The sequence below is a fragment of the Oncorhynchus clarkii genome, chromosome 12 (genome assembly GCF_045791955.1).
Source record: "Oncorhynchus clarkii lewisi isolate Uvic-CL-2024 chromosome 12, UVic_Ocla_1.0, whole genome shotgun sequence".
In the NCBI taxonomy this organism is placed as follows: Eukaryota; Metazoa; Chordata; class Actinopteri; order Salmoniformes; family Salmonidae; genus Oncorhynchus; species Oncorhynchus clarkii.
In genome coordinates this window covers 16,151,541-16,176,559 of record NC_092158.1, presented here as the reverse complement: position 1 = coordinate 16,176,559, position 25,019 = coordinate 16,151,541, and the positions used below count along the sequence as shown (strand labels likewise).

At 43.6% G+C, this 25,019-nt stretch overlaps 1 protein-coding gene across 1 annotated transcript in view; it reads right to left on the bottom strand.

Annotated features, from left to right (window-relative positions):
- Window positions 1-25,019, bottom strand: part of LOC139422777 (band 4.1-like protein 4) — a 92,023-nt gene that overhangs the window by 33,325 nt on the left and 33,679 nt on the right. The window contains exons 4-8 of the mRNA XM_071174114.1: window positions 12,572-12,623; window positions 12,339-12,417; window positions 11,770-11,867; window positions 11,007-11,127; window positions 70-157 (exon numbers count right to left, since the gene is read on the bottom strand). Of these exons, the coding sequence (XP_071030215.1) occupies window positions 70-157; window positions 11,007-11,127; window positions 11,770-11,867; window positions 12,339-12,417; window positions 12,572-12,623 (438 nt within the window). The remainder of the gene's footprint in view (window positions 1-69; window positions 158-11,006; window positions 11,128-11,769; window positions 11,868-12,338; window positions 12,418-12,571; window positions 12,624-25,019) is intronic.

Sequence of the window (25,019 nt, the reverse complement as noted above, 5' to 3'; positions counted from 1 at the left end):
CTTGTAAGTAAGCATTTCACTGTAAAGTCTACCTACACCTGTTGTATTCGGGCGCATGTGACTACTTACAAACACAGGGTGAAGATCGACTCCGTACATATCCAGTGTTTTGGCGATTCCTAAATAACTGAGTTCAGCCTTGGAGGGAATCTGGCCCCTGAAACACAGAGAGTTTATCTTGTTGGTGAAGCAGCAGGAAAGACTTTCAAGCCCATATACAAACACATAGAAGGAAATCTTATCTAGTGTGTATCTACAAGTATACATAGTGTGACATTATCGAGTACACATCTGCAATTACTGTATACATGGTGTAACATGAGCAAGTATACACCTACGATTATACATACATACCATAGTGTAACATTATTAAGTATACATCTTACTGTATGTAACAGTATAAGTTTAGGCCGTTCCCTCGCCCATACCCGGGCGCGAACCAGGGACTCTCTGCACACATCAACAACAGTCACCCACGAAGCATCGTTACCCATCGCTCCACAAAAGCCGCAGAGCAAGGGGAACCACTACTTCAAGGTCTCAGAGCAAGTGACGTCACCGATTGAAACGCTATTTAGCGCGCACCGCTAACTAAGCTAGCCGTTTCACATCGGTTACACTCACCCCCCTTTTGACCTTCCTCCTTTTTCCGCAGCAACCAGTGATCCGGGTCAACAGCATCAATGTAACAGTATAACTTTAGACCGTCCCCTCGCCCATACCCGGGTGCGAACCAGGGACCCTCTGCACACATCAACAACTGACACCCACGAAGCATCGTTACCCATCGCTCCACAAAAGCCGCGGCCCTTGCAGAGCAAGGGGAACTACTACTTCAAGGTCTCAGAGCAAGTGACGTCACCGATTGAAACGCTATGTAGCGCGCACCGCTAACTAAGCTAGCCGTTTCACATCGGTTACATGTATACAGTTGAAGTCGAATGTTTCCATACATCTTAGCCAAATACAATTAAACTCAGTTTTTCACAATTCGTGACATTTAATCATAGTAAAAATATCCCTGTCTTAGGTCAGTTAGGATCACCACTTTATTTTAAGAACGTGAAATGTCAAAAGAACGATTTATTTCAGATTTTATTTATTTCATCACATTCCCAGTGGGTCAGAAGTTTACATACACTCAATTAGTATTTGGTAGCATTGCCTTTAAATTGTTTAACTTGGGTCAAACATTTCGGGTAGCCTTCTACAAGCTTCCCACAATAAGTTGGGTGAATTTTGGCCCATTCCTCCTGACAGAGCTGGTGTAACTGAGTCAGGTTTGTAGGCCTCCTTGCTCACACACACTTTTCAGTTCTGCCCACAAATCTTCTATAGGATTGAGGTCAAAGCTTGGTGATGGCCACTCCAAAACCTTGACTTTGTTGTCCTTAAGCCATTTTGCCACAACTTTGGAAGTATACTTGGGGTCATTGTCCATTTGGAAGACCCATTTGCGACCAAGCTTTAACTTCCTGACTGATGTCTTGAGATGTTGCTTCAATATATCCACATAATTGTCCTACCTCATGATGCCATCTATTTTGTGAAGTGCACCAGTCCCTCCTGCAACAAAGCACCCCCACAACATGATGCTGCCACCCCCGTGCTTCACGGTTGGGATGCTGTTCTTGAGCTTGCAAGCCCCCCCCCCCCCCCCCCCGTTTTCCTCCAAACATAACGATGGTCATTATGGCCAAACAGTTCTATTTTTGTTTCATCAGACCAGAGGACATTTCTCCAAAAGGTATGATCTTTGTCCCCATGTGCAGTTGCAAACCGTAGTCTGGCTTTTTTATAGTGGTTTTGGAGCAGTGGCTTCTTCCTTGCTGAGCGGCCTTTCAGGTTATGTCGATATAGGACTTGTTTAACTGTGGATATAGATACTTTTGTACCTGTTTCCTCCAGCATCTTCACAAGGTCCTTTGCTGTTGTTCTGGGATTGATTTGCACTTTTCGCACCAAAGTACGTTCATCTCTAGGAGACAGAACGCGTCTCCTTCCTGAGCGGTATGCAGGCTGCGTGGTCCCATGGTGTTTATACTTGCGTACTATTGTTTGTACAGATGAACTAGGTACATTCAGGTGTTTGGAAATTGCTCCCAAGGATGAACCAGACTTGTCGAGGTCTACAATTACTTTTCTGAGGTCTTGGCTGATTTCTTTTGATTTTCCCATGATGTCAAGCAAAGAGGCATTGAGTTTGAAGGTTGGCCTTGAAATACATCCACAGGTACACCTCCAATTGACTCAAATAATTTCAATTAGCCTATCAGAAGCTCCTGAAGCCATGACATCATTTTTTTGAATTTTCCAAGCTGTTTAAAGGCACAGTCAACTTAGTGTATGTAAACTTCTGACCCACTGGAATTGTGATACAGTGAATTATAATTGAAATAATCTGTCTGTAAACAATTGTTGGAAAAATTACTTGTGTCATGCACAAAGTAGATGTCCTAACTGACATGCCAAAACTATAGTTTGTTAACAAGACATTTGTGGAGGTGTTGAAAAATGAGTTTTAATGACTCCAACCTCAGTGTATGTAAACTTTCGACTTCAACTGTACGTGGTGTAACATGAGCTAGTATACACCTACAACTATACATACCGTAGTGTTACATTATATTGTACAGACTATTTAGAACATCTAGATATCTTTATCTATTCTAAAGAGTTTATAAACACCTAAAGCTAAGGGTTAGAAACATCTAAAGCTAAGGGTTTATAAACATCTAAAGCTAAGGGTTTAGAAACATCTAAAGCTAAAGGTTTAGAAACAGCCATGTAACAAATCACTAAGTGACTGTTGGGGGAATACAGTGCAACAAGAGAACACCCCAAATACATGGAAAGTTGATATTTATTGTGTCATACTTCACCCCTGATGACAGTATTACAGCAGTGATGGAGAGTTGTTTAACTGTCATGAATTCCCCAGTCTAATAAACAGTAAATCTAACATGATGATCTACCTGGTCAACAACAGAGGTAATTATAGGTAGTGAGATTATAGCTAGAGTGTTTTAGAGTACTGTATGCAGTCTGAACAGATACAAGACAATGGATACACTCTGAAGTGGCAACACTGAGATAAATATTCTACATATAATAATAATAATAATAATACAAATAATAATAAGGAACTACAATACAAGTCATCGTACATGCCAGACTTAATGTTCAGCGACAGACTTGTCTGGTCCCACAAGACTACAATAAAATATACTCAAATGAAACCAATACACTTTTCAAAAACGTACATAACATACTTTCCCCCCTCCTCATCTGGTCAGTAATGCTTTTTCTAAGTTCCTATTTCTTAATTAACATTCCATGTGAAATAATGTTCAACTAGGTTGTGGACTGGGTTATGTATCTCCTTTTACTCATTAACTACAATGTCATACAGAGAGAATCATGTTTAAAAACCAAACGCATGCAGTCTAGGAGACCACAGGTATGGAACAACTCCCTGTGCTTTGCTGAGTACATACAATATGTTTATCGAGAGTGAACCGTGTACCAACTGCCAACTGAGTCTACAATATGGTGAAAATATCTATGAATGTGGATAAAGGGTGAACAGTAAAGGGTACTGTAATCTCTGGACTATAAGCAGTGTGTCTGCAGTGTAAACTCTGGCTTTGGTAAGCTTCATATACTGTGCCAACATCTCCCTCCTAATGTTAGAGGTTGGATGAGTCCCCTTCCCTCCCTCCTCCTCCTCCTCCTCTCCCCTCCCTCCTCCTCCTCCTCCTCTCCCTCCTCCTCCTCCTCCCCTCCCTCCTCCTCCTCCTCCCCTCCCTCCTCCTCCTCCTCCCCTCCCTCCTCCTCCCCTCCCCTCCTCTTCCCCTCCCCTCCCTCCTCCTCCTCCTCCCCTCCCTCCTCCTCCTCCTCCTCCCCTCCCTCCTCATCCTCTCCCCTCTCCCCTCTCGAGCCGTATCATTGATCTCCTGATCACACACATTAGTAACACAGAGACTCAGACTCATTCAGCCTGCTCAAGTGTGACCCCTAGATCTCCTCACACCTCTCCTTCTCCTCCTCGTCTTCCACTCTTCCTCCTCCATCCATACCCTGAAGACACAATCTCATCCTTTGCTCCCACTTCTTTCCCGAGTACATTTTAGATTCTGTTCACATGTTCTTTATAAGCAGCCGGGCTGAGATGATTGTCTCCTACATGCAGTTAGGTGGTGAGTGGCTTGGAACGGGGAGTTATTAACGGACACTTCGGGGTGGGCAGGTTGAGGCAGGAGCTCCATGGAGCTGTGACACAACGGGTGGGGAAAGGGACAAGGACACTCATCCCTCCATCTAGCCTCATGTCTGCCTGCCTGGCTGTGTGTGTGTGTGTGTGTCGTTAGTGTGTTTGGTTGGCCTCATGTCTGCCTGCCTGGCTGTGTGTGTCGTTAGTGTGTTTGGTTGGCCCCACGTCTGCCGGCCTGGCTGTGTGTGTGTGTGTCGTTAGTGTGTTTGGTTGGCCTCATGTCTTCCCGCTGCTGCCTGTCGGAATGAGGCCACCTGGACAGACGAGGCAGGAATAGGAAGTGGAAGGGAGTCAGAGAGCAACAGATATGTGACAAGGGGTGTGGTGCTGGGTGCTCACTCTACATAGCAGATCACAGCGAGGTTGACATCCACAGGCTCTTGAGAAAACGACATCTGTCTCATTGTATCTACAGTATCTCTCCCTCCCCCTTCCCCCCCCCTACCAGTCCTTCTATCTCTCTTTTCCTCCCTCTGCCTCTCCTCTTTTCATATTGAAGTGTCGCTCTCTCCTTAATTTTGGTCAGGTATTCTGTCACTGTGTAGTCTGAAATCGCATTCTAGTCTGCTCAGTTTTTTTGTTAATCATTCAAGTCATTCTCTTTTTGTTTCTCCTGATTTGGTTGGGTCTAATTGCATTGCTGTCGTGGGGCTCTGTTGGATCTGTTTGTGTTTGTGAACAGAGCCCCAGGACCAGCTTGCTTAGGGGACTCTTCTCCAGGAATCACTTCCTTTTAGGTGGTTGTAGAAATGAATGGCTCTTTTCTGGATTTTGATAATTAGCGCGTTTCAGCCTAATTTTGCTCTGCATGCAATATTTGGTGATTTACGTTATAAACGGAGGATATTTTTTGCAGAATTCTGCATAGGCTGAAACCTGCTAATTATCAAAATCCAGAAAGGAGCCATTCATTTCTACAACCATGCAGAATTCTCCCTCTGTCGCTCCCCGTCTGTCTTCCTCTCTCTTCCTTCTCTCCTCTCTCTCTTTTCCACTCTTCCTCTCTCTTTTCCCCTCTTCCTCTCCTCTGTCCCATACCCGAGAGAGAGAGAGAGAGAGAGAGAGAGAGAGAGAGAGAGAGAGAGAGAGAGAGAGAGAGAGAGAGAGAGAGAGAGAGAGACCAGAGGGAATAGCGCAAAATCAAATGATGATCACTGTCTCTTGGTCAGCAACATTAATGGGATGCATAGTCATAGACTAAGACCTTTCAGGACTTAAGGGGTTGACTCTGTAAGAACAACTGTAATGTATATGATATGTAATAATAGGACTGTCTCAGTCTGAGAAGAGAAACCCTATAGGTTTTTTGATTTTAGTAAATAATTTTTACTCCTTTTTCTCCCCAATTTTGAGGTATCCAATTGGTAGTTACAGTCTTGTCCCATCGCTGCAACACCTGTACGGACTGGGGAAAGGCGAATGTAAAGAGCCAAACGTCCTCCGAAACACGACCACGCCAAGCCGCACTGCTTCTTGACACACTGCTTATTTAATCCGGAAGACAGACACACCAATGTGTTGGAGGAAACCGTACAGCTGGCAACCGAAGCCAGCGTGCATGTGCCCGGCTCGCCACAAGGAGTCGCTGTAGCGCGATGGGACAAGGACATCCCGGCAGGCCAAACCCTCCTCTAACCAGGACGACGTGGGCCAAATGTGCGCCGCCTCATGGGTCTCCCAGTCGCGGCCGGCTGTGACACAGCCTGGGATCGAACCCATGTCTGTAGTGACGCCTCTAGCACTGCGATGCATCCCTATATACCATATATACCACATCAGTGCTGTTGGTGATCCTTCCGACCATACAGCTGTTTTGGTCATCCCTCTATCCCTACAGCTCTGTAGGTCATCCCTATACCCCTACAGCTATGTCGGTCATCTCTCTACCCCTAAAGCTCTGTTGGTGAATCTATACCCCTACAGCTCTGTCGGTCATCCCTCTACCCCTACAGCTCTGATGGTAAATCTATACCCCTACAGCTCTGTCCGTCATCCCTCTCCCGCTAAAGCTCTGTTGGTCATCCCTATACACCTACAGCTCTGTTGGTCAATCTATACCCCTACAGCTCTGTCGGCCATCCTTATACCCCTACAGATCTGTTGGTCAATCTATACACCTACAGCTCTGTTGGTCATCCCTATACCCCTACAGCTCTGTCGGTCATCCCTCTACCTCTACAGCTTTTTTGGTCAATCTATACCACTACAGCTCTGTTGCTCATCCCAATAACCATACAGCTCTGTTGGTCAATCTATACCCCTACAGCTCTGTTGGTCATCCCTCTACCCCTACAGCTCTGTTGGTCATCCCTCTACCCCTGCAGCTCTGTTGGACAGCCCTATACCCCTACAGCTCTGTCACCATCCCTCAACCCCTACTGCTCTGAAGGTCATCCCTATACCCCAAAAGCCTTGTAGGTCATACCTATACCCCAACAGCTCTGTTGGCTATCCCTCTACCCATACAGCTCTGTCGGTCATCCCTATACCCCTACAGCTCTGTTGGCTATCCCTCTACCCATACAGCTCTGTCAGTCATCCCTATACCCCTACAGCTCTGGTGGTCATCCCTATACCCCTACAGCTCTGTTGGTCATCCCTCAATCCCTACTGCTCTGAAGGTCATCCCTATACCCCAAAAGCAATGTAGGTCATACCTATACCCCTACAGCTCTGTCGGTGATCCCTATACCCCTACAGATCTGTCGGTCATCCCTATAACCCTACAACTCTGTTGGTCATTCCTATACCCCTACAGCTCTGTTGGTCATCCCTATATCCCTACAGCTCTGTTGGTCATCCCTATACCCCTACAGCTCTGTCGGTCATTTCTCTACCCCTACAGCTCTGTTGGTCAATCTATATCCCTACAGCTCTGTTGGTCATCCCTATATCCCTACAGCTTTGTCGGTCATCCATATACCCCTACAGTTCTGTTGGTCATCCCTTTACCCCTACAGCTATGTTGGTCATCCCTCAATCCCTACTGCTCTGAAGGTCATCCCTATACCCCAAAAGCCTTGTAGGTCATACCTATACCCCTACAGCTCTGTTGGCTATCCCTCTACCCATACAGCTCTGTCGGTCATCCCTATACCCCTACAGCTCTGGTGGTCATCCCTATACCCCTACAGCTCTGTCGGTCATCCCTCTCCCCCTACAGCTCTGTTGGTCAATCTATACCCCTACAGCTTTCGGTCATCCCTATACCCCTACAGCTCTGTTGGTCATCCCTATACCCCTACAGCTCTGTCTGTCATCGCTCTACCCCTACAGCTCTGTTGGTCATCCCTATACCCTACAGCTCTGTTGGTCATCCCTATATCCCTACAGCTCTGTTGGTCATCCCTATCCCCTACAGCTCTGTTGGTCATCCCTATCCCCTACAGCTCTGTCGGTCATTCCTATACCCCTACAGCTCTGTCGGTCATCCCTATACCCCTACAGCTCTGTCAGTCATTCCTATACCCCTACAGCTCTGTCGGTCATCCCTATACCCCTACAGCTCTGTCGGTCATTCCTATACCCCTACAGCTCTGTCGGTCATCCCTATACCCCTACAGCAGGAGAGGAGTGAAACACACCACACATCCACATAGAAACATACTTCCTCCGAGCCACTTCAGCATGCCAGGTAGGTGAGTGAGACAGTGCTTGTCAGGACTGTAGGGCTCTTAGTTCCTATTTCAAAGAGTAGGGAACAGAGCCAGGAATTCTTATTATTACATAAAACATCCCACAGTTTAGAATTCCCAATGGTATTCCCGGGAACTGATATCCCATCCAGCCAAGGAACCATGGGATTACCACCGTAGTGGACCACTTTAAATTGAAATTCAACGATAGTGGAGAAATGGTCAGATGTCTCCCACCTCGTATCCCTTAGCAAATAAATCGTAAATACATCAAAGCGATTACAGTAGGCCTTTGTCAACAGTCTTGTTTTTTAGAGGATAAAACCAGAGAAAAAAACACCAGAGACAGACTAAGTTATTAATACACCACCAGAGACAGACTAAGTTATTAATACACCACCAGAGACTGACTAAGTTATTAATACACCACCAGAGACTGACTAAGTTATTAATACACCACCAGAGACTAAGTTATTAATACACCACCAGAGACTGACTAAGTTATTAATACACCACCAGAGACTAAGTTATTAATACACCACCAGAGACTGACTAAGTTATTAATACACCACCAGAGACTGACTAAGTTATTAATACACCACCAGAGACTGACTAAGTTATTAATACACCACCAGAGACTAAGTTATTAATACACCACCAGAGACTGACTAAGTTATTAATACACCACCAGAGACTAAGTTATTAATACACCACCAGAGACTAAGTTATTAATACACCACCAGAGACTGACTAAGTTATTAATACACCACCAGAGACTGAGTTATTAATACACTACCAGAGACTGACTAAGTTATTAATACACCACCAGAGACTGACTAAGTTATTAATACACCACCAGAGACTGAGTTATTAATACACTACCAGAGACTGACTAAGTTATTAATACACCACCGGAGACTGAGTTATTAATACACTACCAGAGACTGACTAAGTTATTAATACACCACCGGAGACTGACTAAGTTATTAATACACCACCAGAGACTGACTAAGTTATTAATACACCACCAGAGACTAAGTTATTAATACACCACCAGAGACTGACTAAGTTATTAATACACCACCAGAGACTGACTAAGTTATTAATACACCACCAGAGACTAAGTTATTAATACACCACCAGAGACTGACTAAGTTATTAATACACCACCAGAGACTAAGTTATTAATACACCACCAGAGACTAAGTTATTAATACACCACCAGAGACTGACTACGTTATTAATACACCACCAGAGACTGAGTTATTAATACACTACCAGAGACTGACTAAGTTATTAATACACCACCAGAGACTGACTAAGTTATTAATACACCACCAGAGACTGAGTTATTAATACACTACCAGAGACTGACTAAGTTATTAATACACCACCGGAGACTGAGTTATTAATACACTACCAGAGACTGACTAAGTTATTAATACACCACCGGAGACTGACTAAGTTATTAATACACCACCAGAGACTGACTAAGTTATTAATACACCACCAGAGACTAAGTTATTAATACACCACCAGAGACTGACTAAGTTATTAATACACCACCAGAGACTGAGTTATTAATACACTACCAGAGACTGACTAAGTTATTAATACACCACCAGAGACTGAGTTATTAATACACTACCAGAGACTGACTAAGTTATTAATACACCACCGGAGACTGACTAAGTTATTAATACACCACCGGAGACTGAGTTATTAATACACTACCAGAGACTGACTAGGTTATTAATACACCACCGGAGACTGACTAAGTTATTAATACACCACCAGAGACTGACTAAGTTATTAATACACCACCAGAGACTAAGTTATTAATACACTACCAGAGACTGACTAAGTTATTAATACACCACCGGAGACTGACTAAGTTATTAATACACCACCAGAGACTGACTAAGTTATTAATACACCACCAGAGACTGACTAAGTTATTAATACACCACCAAAGACTGACTATGTTATTAATACACCACAGGAGACTGACTAAGTTATTAATACACCACCAGAGACTAACTAAGTTATTAATACACTACCAGAGACTGACTAAGTTATTAATACACCACCAGAGACTAACTAAGTTATCAATACACTACCAGAGACTAACTAAGTTATTAATACACCACCAGAGACTGACTAAGTTATTAATACACCACCAGAGACTGACTAAGTTATTAATACACCACCAGAGACTAAGTTATTAATACACCACCAGAGATTGACTAAGTTATTAATACACCACCAGAGACTGACTAAGTTATTAATACACCACCAGAGACTGACTAAGTTATTAATACACCACCAGAGATTGACTAAGTTATGAATACACTACCAGAGACAGACTAAGTTATTAATACACCACCAGAGACTGACTAAGTTATTAATACACCACCAGAGACTGACTAAGTTATTAATACACCACCAGAGATTGACTAAGTTATGAATACACTACCAGAGACAGACTAAGTTATTAATACACCACCAGAGACTGACTAAGTTATTAATGCACTACCAGAGACTGACTAAGTTATTAATACACCGCCAGAGACTGACTAAGTTATGAATACACTACCAGAGACTGACTAAGTTATTAATACACTACCAGAGACTGACTAAGCTATTAATACACTACCAGAGACTGACTAAGTTATTAATACACCACCAGAGACTGACAAAGTTATTAATACACCACCAGAGACTGACTAAGTTATTAATACACTACCAGAGACTAACTAAGTTATTAATACACCACCAGAGACTGACTAAGTTATTAATACACTACCAGAGACTGACTAAGTTATTAATACACCACCAGAGACTGACTGAACAACCCAGATACTGTAACACTGTTAAGACACTGTAACACTGTACAGTATCAGTGTTAAAGTGTCTGGGTTGTACAACAGTTGGATTATATCTGACGTATAGTACAGTACAGAGAGGGGAACCTGTTATGAGGGGATTAGACTGGGATTAGGGATTGGGCTGGTTGGCAGAGAGGTTGCAGAGAGGAAAGAAGGGGAGAGCAGAGGAGGAGAGCAGAGGAGAGAGAAGAGAGGAGAGGGCTTCCTTACATTACAGTTTTGTGGATCATCTCGATGGCGTGCTCCAGTTCCTCTTTCTGGTCCGGGACAAAGCGGTACTCTGACACGTACCCCGACACATGTTTGTACGGGTCGTAGTCGCCAAGCTCGGCTGGAGAGAAATAGTGAAAGAAAGACACATGAGCACAGGCATACACACATGCACACACACACACACACACACACACACACACACACACACACACACACACACACACACACACACACACACACACACACACACACACACACACACACACACACACACACACACACACACACACACACATTTTGACTGTGTGAGAGATCACATAATACAAGGTACAGTGGCATCACATAATACTAATCTCTATTTTATTAACTATTTATATATATATATATATATATCTGTCTGTCTGTCTGTCTGTCTGTCTGTCTGTCTGTCTGTCTGTCTGTCTGTCTGTCTCTCACTCTTCTCTTTCGCCGTCTCTCTCCCTGTGTCTCTCTCTCTGTGTCTCTCTCTCTGCCTCTCTCTCTCTCGTCCTTTCTCTCTCTGCCTCTCTCTCTCTCTCTCTCTGCCTCTCTCTCTCTCTCTCTGCCTCTCTCTCTCTGCCTCTCTCTCTCTGCCTCTCTCTCTGTCTCTCTCTCTGCCTCTCTCTCTCTGCCTCTCTCTCTCTGCCTTCCTCTCTCTGCCTCCCTCTCTCTGCCTCCCTCTCTCTGCCTCTCTCTGCCTCGCTCTTTCTGCCTCGCTCTTTCTGCCTCTGTGTGTACTCACACTGTATGGCCAGAGCAGCCAGCTGGGCGCTGATGTCAAGGGGACAGGGGATTCTGCCCTGTAGTACATCCTGCTTCACCTGCAGGAAGAACTGATACCTACAGTACCCAGAGACACACACAGACACACATCCATATAGCACACAAAACACAGTACAAGCTATTTCATATTGTCATAGATAAGAACATAACATGTAGTCTGCATGTAAGCTTGTATACTGTATGTGTGGCTGTGAAGGCCAATTCAATAAAAAGTAGGGAGATGATAACACTGATGTGTGACTGGATAATTGGTCAATGATATACTGTTTATCAGGGGTAGGCAACTCTGGTCCTGGAGTGCTGCAGACACTTCATGTTATTTTTTAACAGACCTGGAAGACCAGGTGTGTTGAATTTAGGCCCTGAACGGATCAATTAGCTCAGTTGGTCAGGTGAAGTGCCTAGTTGGAACAAAATCCTGCAGTACCTGCGGCACTCCAGGAACAGCGTTGACTACCTCTGATATATAGCATAGCAGCCACAATGATATTATCTGGAGAAATCTAGTAATGTACCAAAAATATATACCTTGTTATTTCTTCTTTCAGCTTGCAGGGATTCTCAGCGTAAAACTTGACCCCAAAATAGAGTGTGTATGGAGGCCCTTCTGAGAGAGAGACAGAGAGGAAGAGAGAGAGAGAGAGAAAGAAAGAGACAGAGAGGAAGAGAGAGAGAGATTTCAGCAGCAGCAAACTCTCTGTATCCAAACAGCTGAGAGCCTTTCAACTCAACTGAATGCAGAGAAAGGAAGAGAAACTTACTTTTTATTAAATCTTTGTGTTCTGAAAGGGTTTTCGAGGGGTCTAGCCAATACTGCAAACAAAAAACACAGAGAAGACATTCAAATGACATACAAAAATGACAGCCATAATGATTATTTGTTTACTTAAGTAGTATCATACGTAATATACAATATGTAACTAGTAGCCTATGTGTACATTAACAAATACAGAATGTACTGTAACAAGCTATCTTGAGCATGTGTATTCAGTAATCTCGGTCAACCCAGAACTAAAGTATTGCGTAATGGATGCTTGATTAAGTTCTGGGTCCATAAGAGAAGAGGTAAAATGAGGATCAGAACTACAACGAAGCGATACACCCTTTCTCTTTGCAAGTCTGTGTGCCAAATGTCTCATCCCCTTCCAAAATTCGAAAGATGCTAACACCTGTGAAATCGTGATTTGTCCAAATAACCAGTGACGAAAAACACAAGCACAGGAACTAATGCTGCTGCTCTCACACATCCCGTTGTTTCATGACAGATATACCGTACCCTTTATGTTTACATAGTCTGTCCAGGAGATATGAAGTATTCAGTAATTGGCTGGAAGAAATGGAGAAATGCACTTTGTTATGTAATGTCATGGCTGAGAGGTCTATGCAGTGTGCGTGTGTGTGTGTGTGTGTGTGTGTGTGTGTGTGTGTGTGCATGTAGTGTAGTGTGCAGTCAGTGTATTGGACAGGACTCAGGCAGCTCCAGAACGGGACGTTTAGTCATGCTAACTTTGGCATAATACTGAAGCCGCATTGAAACCAACTTTAATAAATGGTCTCGTTAAAAAGGAGTGTGAGTCATTCAAATCTGCATCAGTAAAACATGGATTTAAAACAGGTCACAGCATGTTGCCACAGAGGCAAAAATCAAACACATGAAGCTTATTTTTTATTGGCTTTTATTCATTATCTTATACTGTACTGGTATTTTGGAATTAAGATCTATTTTGTAACTCGTTGGACCTCTGGCTCTCACGTCAATGAACATCTGATTTGGGAACATTCCTGCAAGACTGCCTGGCTTACTGTGCACAATTTCCTTATGTCACGTTGATGATGGACATTAAAATATCATATATACAGTACCAGTCAAATGTTTGGACACACCTACTCATTCCAGGGTTTTTCTTTATTTTTACTATTTTCTACATTGTAGAATAATAGTGAAGACATCAAAACTATGAAATAACACACAGGGGATCACATTTTAGCCAAAAAAGTGTTAAACAAAATATATTTGAGAATCTTCAAAGTAGCAACCCTTTGCCTTGATGACAGCTGTGCACACTCTAGGTAAGTCAGTTAAGAACACATTCTTATTTACAATGACGGCCAAACCCTAACCAGGCCAATTGTGCGCCGACCTATGGGACTCCCTATCACGACCAATTGTGATACAGCCTGGGATCGAACCAGGTTCAGTAGTGACACCTCTGGCACTGTGATACAGTACCTTAGACCGCTGCGCCACTCGGGTGCCCACAAAAGCTCTGAAGACACATACAATGACCCTATGTGACAATAAACATAAACAGTGTGTAGGTCTCCATACAGTATATTCATGTGTTTATCACTGGTTACAGCAGCTACTGCGCTGTGGTGTCTATTTGTGGGATGTTGTCGAGCTTCTTATGATCATGAATGCAAACTGCTATTTTTAAATCATAGTTGTGGAGGTCATTGTGAATGCAAACTGCAATTTTCAAATCATTGTTGTGGAGCTTGTTGTGAATGCTAACTGCTATTTTCAAATCTTTATTTGCAGTGTTGTCACAGTGACGCCTTGCTTTACTGTGATATTGTATCAGAGCTCACAATGTCATTGCAGCTCATGCTTCTCCTGGGAGCCATCTGTACAGACAGATTGACAACAATGTTTCTCTTCCTCTGTTCTTTAAATAACTTAACACGGTGATAAAACACAGTGATAAACAACAGTCTGTTCGGCATCAGACACCGGCAGCAAACATTCAAAACAAACGTGAAAACAAACGGGCCTTTGTTCACACAGTTCACACGAAACAGCATAAGGACTCAGCTCTTTTAAAAATGAAACTGAAATAAATATTATTATTCAATGTTTTCTGCTTTAGCTTGACTGTAGGGCATGGTAGCTGATATCGCGTTACCAAACTGCTTACATTTCTACTATAAATGAATAGCACCGCACCCCTTGCATGAAGAAACAGCTTCAAGTCCTGTTTTATATGCATTCCATATATTTGTATGTGAATTTCTGGTGATGTTGCTACTAGCTGAAGATGGAAATTGTTGGAGGGGGGGAAGAGTCTGTGGACTGAATCTTTGGATTCTGGGGCATTCTGGGGCATGGAGATGAATAAATGTTAGCGTAATGAGGTAGGCTAGACTAGGATAACATATTTCAGACTAAAGTATGTCACTGAAAGATACTGTGTGGTGCACCCTCGCCATTCCCTCCCACCTTAATCCTCACCCCACCACACTACAGATGGGCACCAGGGCCTTGTTCATTAGGGCTCATCATAGCAAAATGTGTCAAAAAGTTTTTAATGGAAAAAAGAAAACAAGTGTTTCTCATTGGACAAGTTCTAGTAGTCCCTCCCTGTTTCAAAGCAATTCAAATGTTATTTGTCACATGCGACGAATACAACCTTACAGTGAAATGCTTACTTACAAGCCCAAACCAATGCAGTTTTAAGAAAAATACCTAAAAAAAGAAAGAAATAAAAGTAACAAATTATTAAAGAGCATCAGTAAAATAACAATAGCAAGGCTCTATACAGGGGATACCGGTACAGAGTCAATTAGAGGGGGCACCGGTTAGTCGAGGTAATTGAGGTAATATATATATGTACAGTGCCTTGCGAAAGTATTCGGCCCCCTTGAACTTTGCGACCTTTTGCCACATTTCAGGCTTCAAACATAAAGATATAAAACTGTATTTTTTTGTGAAGAATCAACAACAAGTGGGACACAATCATGAAGTGGAACGACATTTATTGGATATTTCAAACTTTTTTAACAAATCAAAAACTGAAAAATTGGGCGTGCAAAATTATTCAGCCCCTTTACTTTCAGTGCAGCAAACTCTCTCCAGAAGTTCAGTGAGGATCTCTGAATGATCCAATGTTGACCTAAATTACTAATGATGATAAATACAATCCACCTGTGTGTAATCAAGTCTCCGTATAAATGCACCTGCACTGTGATAGTCTCAGAGGTCCGTTAAAAGCGCAGAGAGCATCATGAAGAACAAGGAACACACCAGGCAGGTCCGAGATACTGTTGTGAAGAAGTTTAAAGCCGGATTTGGACACAAAAATATATCCCAAGCTTTAAACATCCCAAGGAGCACTGTGCAAGCGATAATATTGAAATGGAAGGAGTATCAGACCACTGCAAATCTACCAAGACCTGGCCGTCCCTCTAAACTTTCAGCTCATACAAGGAGAAGACTGATCAGAGATGCAGCCAAGAGGCCCATGATCACTCTGGATGAACTGCAGAGATCTACAGCTGAGGTGGGAGACTCTGTCCATAGGACAACAATCAGTCGTATATTGCACAAATCTGGCCTTTATGGAAGAGTGGCAAGAAGAAAGCCATTTCTTAAAGATATCCATAAAAAGTGTTGTTTAAAGTTTGTCTCAAGCCACCCGGGAGACACACCAAACATGTGGAAGGAGGCGCTCTGGTCAGATGAAACCAAAATGGAACTTTTTAGCAACAATGCATAACGTTATGTTTGGCGTAAAAGCAACACAGCTCATCACCCTGAACACACCATCCCCACTGTCAAACATGGTGGTGGCAGCATCATGGTTTGGGCCTGCTTTTCTTCAGCAGGGACACGGACGATGGTTAAAATTGATGGGAAGATGGATGGAGCCAAATACAGGACCATTCTGGAAGAAAACCTGATGGAGTCTGCAAAAGACCTGAGACTGGGACGGAGATTTGTCTTCCAACAAGACAATGATCCGAATCATAAAGCAAAATCTACAATGGAATGGTTCAAAAATAAACATATCCAAGTGTTAGAATGGCCAAGTCAAAGTCCAGACCTGAATCCAATTGAGAATATGTGGAAAGAACTGAAAACTACTGTTCACAAATGCTCTCCATCCAACCTCACTGAGCTCAAGCTGTTTTGCAAGGAGGAATGGGAAAAATGTCAGTCTCTCGATGTGCAAAACTGATAGAGACATACCCCAAGCGACTTACAGCTGTAATCGCAGCAAAAGGTGGCGCTACAAAGTATTAACTTAAGGGGGCTGAATAATTTTGCACGCCCAATTTTTCAGTTTTTGATTTGTTAAAAAAGTTTGAAATATCCAATAAATGTTGTTCCACTTCATGATTGTGTCCCACTTGTTGTTGATTCTTCACAAAAAAATACAGTTTTATATCTTTATGTTTGAAGCCTGAAATGTGGCAAAAGGCCGCAAAGTTCAAGGGGGCCGAATACTTTCGCAAGGCACTGTACATGTAGGTAGAGTTGTTAAAGTGACTGACTATGCATAGATAATAAACAGAGAGTAGCAGCAGCGTAAAAGAGAGGTGGGGGGGAATGCAAATAGTCTGGGTAGCCATTTGATTAGATGTTCAGGAGTCTTATGGCTTGGGGGTAGAAGCTGTTTAGAAGCATCTTGGACCGAGACTTGGGGCTCCGGTACCGCTTGCTGTGCAGTAGCAGAGAGAACAAGTCTATGACTAGGGTGGCTGGAGACTTAGACAATTTTTAGGGCCATCCTCTGACACTGCCTGGTATAGAGGTCTTGGACGGCAGGAAGCTTGGCCCCGGTGATGTACTGGGTTTTACGTACTACCCACTTTAGTGCCTTGCGGTCGGAGGCCGAACAGTTGCCATATTGATGCAATCAGTCAGGATGCTCTTGATGGTGCAGCTGTAGAACGTTTTGAGAATCTGAGAACCCATGCCAAATATTTTCAGTCTCCTGAGGGGGAATAGGTTTTGTCGTGCCCTCTTAACAACTGTCTTGGGGTGCTTGGACCATGTTAGTTTGTTGGTGATATGGACACCAAGGAACTTGGAAGTTCTCAACCTGCTCCACTACTGCCCCGTCGATGAGAATGGGGGTGTGCTCACTCCTCCTTTTCCTGTATACCACAATCATATCCTTAGTCTTGATCACATTGAGGGAGAGGTTGTTGTCCTGGCACCACACGGCAAGGTCTCTGACCTCCTCCATATAGGCTGTCTCGTCGTTGTCGGCGATCAGGCCTACCACTGTTGTGTAGAAAGAAAGTTGATCCCCGGTGTCTCTCTAGAGAGGACTACAACATCTCTCTCTCACTACCATGCCTTACCTCCTCGGTAAAAAAAGCAACACTTATTTTTAAAATTAGGAATCCAATGTGCCATTTGTTTATTTCTGTGTTTACGTGACTAATGCTACTACTTTTTGGAAAATGTGTTGTATAATTATCAATCTTAATGATGATGTTGGAGTCGTGCCTGGCCACGCAGTCATGAGTGAATAGGGAGTACAGGAGGGGACTGAGCACGCACCCCTGAGGGGCTCCTGTGTTGAGGATCAGCATGGCGGATGTGTTGTTACCTACCCTTACCACCTTACCGCCTGTCAGGAAGTCCAGGATAGTTGCAGAGGTAGGTATTTCGTCTCATGGTCCTTAGCTTAGTGATGAGCTTTTAGTGCACTATGGTGTTGAATGCTGAGCTGTAGTCAATGAATGGCATTCTCACATAGGTGTTCCTTTTGTCCAGGTGTGAAAGGGCAGTATGGAGTGCAATGGAGATTGTTTTATCTGTGGATCTGTTGGGGCGGTATGCAAATTGGAGCGGAGTGGGTCTAGTGTTTTGGGGATAATGGTGTTGATGTGAGCCATGACCAGCCTTTCAAAGCACTTCATGGCTATAGACATGAGGGCTAAGGGTCGGTAGTAATTTAGGCAGGTTACCTTAGTGTTCTATGGTGATCTGCTTAAAACATCTTGGTATTACAGACTCGGACAGGGAGAGGTTGAAAATGTCAGTGAAGACTTGCCAGTTGGTCAGCGCATGCTCGGAGTACACGTCCTGGTAATCAGTCTGGCCCTGCGGCCTTGTAAATGTTGACCTGTTTAAAGGTCTTACTCACATCGGCTACAAAAAGCGTTATCACACAGTCATCTGGAACAGCTGATGCTCTCATGAAGCCAGTGACTGATGTGGTGTACTCCTCAATGCCATCAGAGGAATCCCGGAACATATTCCAGTCTGTGATAGCAACACAGTCCTGTAGTTTAGCATCTGCTTTATCTGACCACTTTTTTATTGACTGAGTCATTGGTGCTTCCTGCTTTAGTTTTTGCTTGTAAGCAGGAATCAGGGGGATAGAGTTATGGTCAGATTTGCCAAATGGTGGGTGAGGGCGAGCTTTGTACACGTCTCTGTGTGTGGAGTAAAGGTGGTCTAGAATTTTTTCCCTCTGGTTGCACATTTAACACGCTGGTAGAAATTAGGTATTTTCTCTTGTTTTGTGCCTAATGAATACAACCCAGAACACACCGGAACGGATTTTGGTGTCCAGGGGAACGTGATTAGAGCTATGTCTGTGTGATTGAATTAGAATAAGTTAATTGAATTGGTTAATCTTATCTAATTTGCAATAATCACATCAGTGCAGGTGTTGTGTTCTAGTGCATGCTAATTTATGCAAATGAGGGGGTTGAGGATTAGAACAGTGGCTGACAGCGACAGGACAACAACCAGACAAAGACAGAGGGGTTCCACTCAGAAAGACAACCTGAGAAACAATCTACTTCTTATTTCTCTAACTGGTAGTCATCTTCCAATGAACAGCAACTGGCTGGAGGAGAACAAAGTAAAAACCTTTGGTAACACATTACTTAGAAAATAGCCTTACACCCTTAGAAAAAAGGGTACTAAAAGGGTTCTGTGTATAGTAGACAGTTAATGGGCTACATCTATGTGCATTCATGGCACCTGCACAAAGCCCTTCCAGATCTATTTACATTTTTATATCTGCAATACTTATATAACACCTCAAGGTGTTTATTTTTATTACATGGGATTAGAGTGTGTTCTATCTATCAGTATGAGAAAGCCATGTCTTTCTGCCCTACAACACAGCTCAGTTGCTAAGTGACTAGAACTGATAAATAATAGAATGATAGATAATAAATTAAAAGGCTCTGTCATCATGAGGCTGACAGTTTGATTGACAGGTCGGACTGAGAGGCCCAGGCTCTGTTCTAATATCTCTACTAGTTCTAGAATGAAGAATGATCCACAAGAATGAACTAAACAATGTATTGGGAGTGCATTTGAATTACGACTAGGGGTTCTGCTAGCGGAACGTTTCGACAACATCCGGTGAAATTGCAGAGCGCGAAATTCAAAATAAATTATTAGAAATATTTAACTTTCATACAATTACAAGTGCAATACAGCAAAATGAAGCTGAACGTCTTGTTAATCCAGCCACTGTGTCAGATTTCAAAAAGGCTTTACCGCGAAAGCAAACCATGCTATTATCTGAGGACAGCACCCCATCAAACAAACACATGATAATCATATTTCAACCAACCAGGCGCGACACAAAACTCAGAAATAACGAAATAATTCATGCCTTACCTTTGAAGATCTTCTTCTGTTGACTCTCCAATATGTCCCATAAACATCACAAATGGTCCTTTTGTTCAATTAATTCCGTCGTTATATACCCAAAATGTCCATTTATTTGGCGCGTTTGATTCAGAAAAACACTGGTTCCAACTCGCCCAACATGACTACACATTATCTAATAAGTTACCTGTAATCTTTGTCCAAACATTTCAAACAACATTCCTAATCCAACTTTAGGTATTTTTAAACGTAAATAATGGATAAAATTTAAGACGGTATACATTGCGTTCAATAGCGAATAAAATGAATGTGGAGCGAGCTTCAGGTCGCGCGCCCCAAACAAAACAGTATACTTGGCTATACACCCAGAAAGGAAAGGGCTACTTTTTCATTTCTCAAAGGAAAAATATCAACCAATTTCTAAAGACTGTTGACATCTAGTGGAAATGATAGGAACTGCAAGCAAGTGCCTTAGAAATCTAGATCCACATAGAAAATACAGTGAACTAAAAAAAAAACATCCCTGGATGATTTGTCCTCGGGGTTTCGCCTGCCAAATAAGTTCTGTTATACTCACAGACATTATTTTAACAGTTTTAGAAACTTTTGAGTGTTTTCTATCCAAATCTACCAATATGCATATATATATATATATATATATATATATATATATATATATATATATATATATATATATATATATATATATGCATATCCTAGCATCTGGGCCTGCGTAGCATGTAGTTTACTTTGGGCACAATTTTCATCCAGACGTGAAAATACTGCCCCCTATCCCAAACAGGCTAAGCGATGTGCTGGTGTAGATATTGGAGCATTCTGGAACCTCAGTCATATTACTACAACTTCAGCCTCAATATTATGGAGGGTTACACCAGGAGAGGGCATTCATATTGTAATTAAGGGTGTAGCTAGCAGGCAGGCTGGCAGTCTCATATAAATGACAGAGAAGTCTCTCTAAATGGATAGGTTTTGATTATAGGCCTGCTGCTCCATGCACAGACACTAAAAGCATCACTGCTCTCTGACACACAGTAACAGTGTGTGTATCTATCAGTCCCGAAGCAGCTCCAATATGTTGGTACATGTATGTCGTTTACGACTCCAGAGGGTAGGAATGATGTGGATGTGCATGCTGATCCTAGCACGCTCTTGGGTCTAATATTACCCAAGCACAGCGGGGATAACCTGCAATAAACAACATAGCTATGTGTATGATAGAATGATTCTATAGACTTTTATGCAAAAGTGTAAAGGCATTTATTTTTAAATCTAATACGACTCTTTTCTCCAGAAGGATTCAGTAGCTTAGATGCATCCTCTGTGCTCATCTCCAAAAAAACAAGGTTGGCTAACCTTGTAAATCAGAAACCTCGGTCAAACATAGTTCAACATCAAACCAGTGTTACAGCTGTTGTCAGGCATGCCAACAGCATGGAGATGAACTGGAACAACACACCACTGAGAAAAACAAGAGTGAAGGTAGAAAACATTCGCCATGGATACAGTTACTGTTAGAAGTTATAGCATTAGAATCATCGACAGCGAGAATTAATGGTGTTAGTCAAGGAACAATTGAGGCCTGAACAAATATACTTGACTCTAAAGAATGATCTCAGCTAAAGCTAATCTTTCTTTGCTTTCAGGTCGATAGGGTAGGGGTGGGATTTGTCTGGTCGCCGGGAGGAGGGCGGGGCAGTGGTGGGTGACTGACAAGCAACCCTAGTTGCTAGGGGGGTAGGAAAGGGTGGGAAATGGTTTCCAGGAGTGGGGGGTGGGGGCAGTGATGTAAAGTATTTAAGTAAAAATACTTGGTCTCACTAAACACACATGGTTTGTTAGTAAATTATGTCTGAGTGCTGGAGTGTACCCCTTGCTATCAGTAAATTTTAAAATCAAGAAAATGGTGCCTCTGGTTTGTTTAATATAAGGAATTTGAAATGATTTATACTTTGACTTTCAATACTTATGTAAGGATGTACGATGAGAGTCGGGAAGCAAGTTCAGGGAGTGAATGCATTTAATAAATAAACAAAACACGAACAGCGCACTAACATTAAACAGATACAGGAACAATGACGACTGGGGAAGAAACCAAAGGGAATGACATATAGGTAATCAAGGAGGAGATGGAGTCCAGGTGAGGGTCATTATGCGCTGGTGACAGGTGTGTGCCCTAACGAGCAGCCTGGTGACCTAGAGGCCAGAGAGGGAGCACATGTGACAGTACCCCCCAAACGTGCAACCCTAGCCGCAGGACGACGATCCCGGGGCTCAGGAGCGGACTGGTCACATGAGGCGCGGGAGCATGACGACCTAGAGTGCCGGTGAGAGAGCATACGTGACAGTACCCCCTCCCCGGCGCACTCGGCTCCAGCCACAGGACACCAACCACAGGGATGATCGGACCGGTAAGCCTCTGCTGAGGCGCAGAAACCTGACGAACCAGCTGAGGAGTGAAAGCCTGATGAGCCGGCTGAGACCTCCCCGGTTGCCTTGATTGAGGCACAGGAACCTGTTCATCCACCTTAGGCATGGGAGCTTATTGAACCCGCTGAGGCATGGGAGCCTACAAACTGGCTGAGGCCTCCCAGGTAGCTACGGCTCCAACACCCGGACCCAACATCACCTCCCCCCAAAAAAACACTCCTGATGCTTCCCTTTGTTGAGTCGTCATTCTCTAAGGATGTACGCTGAGAGTCGGAAGCAAGTTCAGGGAGTGAATACATTTAATAAATACATGAACAAAACACGAACAGCGCATGAAACAGATACAGGAACAATGACGACTGGGGAAGAAACCAAAGGGAGTGACATATATAGGACAGGTAATCAAGGAGGTGATGGAGTCCAGGTGAATGTCATTATACGCGTAACACTGGTGACAGGTGTGCGCCCTAATGAGCAGCCTGGTGACTCAGAGGCAGGAGAGGGAGCACATGTGACAACTTAAGTATGTTTTAGCAATTACATTTACTTGAGTATATTTAAAATCAAATACTTTTACTCATGTAGTATTCTGCTGGGTGACTTTCACTTTTACAAATTTTCTAAGATATCTTTACTTATACCCAAGTATGATAATTGGACACTTTTTCCACAACTGGGTACTTCCACAACTGGGTACTTTTTCCACAACTGGAGGGTTGGATGGAGACATGGTGGCTGGGTGGGACTGGGGGAACAGGATGGGAGGAAGGATGGAGACATGGTGGCTGGGTGGGGTTGGGAGAACAAGATAGGAGGAAGGATGGAGACATGGTGGCTGGGTGGGGTTGGGAGAACGGGATGAGGGTTTGGGGGTTGAGACATGGTGGTTGGGTGGGGTTGGGGGAACAAGATGGGAGGAAGGATGGAGACATGGTGGCTGGGTGGGGTTGGGAGAACAAGATAGGAGGAAGGACAGAGACATGGTGGCTGGGTGGAGTTGGGAGAACGGGATGAGGGGTTGAGACATGGTGGTTGGGTGGGGTTGGGGGAACAGGATATGGGGTTGGGGGTTGAGACATGGTGGCTGGGTGGGGTTGGGAGAACGGGATGAGGGTTTGGGGGTTGAGACATGGTGGCTGGGTGGGGTTGGGGGAACGGGATGAGGGGTTGGGGGTTGAGACATGGTGGCTGGGTGGGGTTGGGGGAACAGGATGGGAGGAAGGATGGAGACATGGTGGCTGGGTGGAGTTGGGAGAACAAGATAGGAGGAAGGACAGAGACATGGTGGCTGGGTGGAGTTGGGAGAACGGGATGAGGGGTTGAGACATGGTGGTTGGGTAGGTTGGGGGAACAGGATATGGGGTTGGGGGTTGAGACATGGTGGCTGGGTGGGGTTGGGAGAATGGGATGAGGGGTTGGGGGTTGAGACGTGGTGGCTGGGTGGGGTTATGAGAACGGGATGAGGGGTTGGGGGTTGAGACATGGTGGCTGGGTGGGGTTAGGCGAATGAGATGGGAGGAAGAATGGAAACATGGTGGCTGGGTGGGGAATGTGGAATGGGATGGGAGGTTGGGGGTGGAGACATGGTGGCTGGGTGGGGTAGGTGGAATGGGATGGGAGGTTGGGGGTGGAGACATGGTGGCTGGGTGGGGTTGGGGCAACGGGTTTCCGGTTTATATTCAACTATGTTTGTATTTCTTACTGATTGATTTGTCTTTCATTTGAGTGGCAGCCTACAGGTACGATCCAAAAATAACTAAACAAATAAACATTTGCCCCCCCCAAAAAAAGTGGAAGTCAAATGCATTATTTGGGGGTTGAATGAATGAAAAAGAAAACACTCATATCTTGATTAGGATAAGTATTCACCCCCCTGAGTCAATACATGTTATAAACACATTTGGCAGCAATTACAGCTGTGAGTATTTTGGGGTAAGTCTCTAAGAGCTTTGCACTCCTGGATTGTGCAATATTTTCCCATGATTATTTTCTAAATTCTTCAAACTCTATCAAGTTGGTTGTTGATCATTGCTAGACAGCCATTTTCAGAGTCTCGCCATATATTTTCAAGCAGATTTAAGTCAAAACGGTTACTAGGCCACTCAGGAACATTCAATGTCTTCTTGTTAAGCAACTCCGATGTAGATTTGGCCTTGTGTTTTAGGTTATTGTCCTACTGAAAGGTGAATTTGTCTCCCAGTGTCCATTGGAAAGCAGACTGAACCAGGTTTTCCCTGTAAGATTTTGCCTGTGCTTAGCTCCATTCCGTTTCTTTCTATCCTGAAAACCTCCCCAGTTCTTGCAGATGACAAGCATACCCTATAACATGATGCAGCCATCACCATGCTTGAAAATACAAAAAGTGGTACTCAGTGATGTGTTGTGTTGGA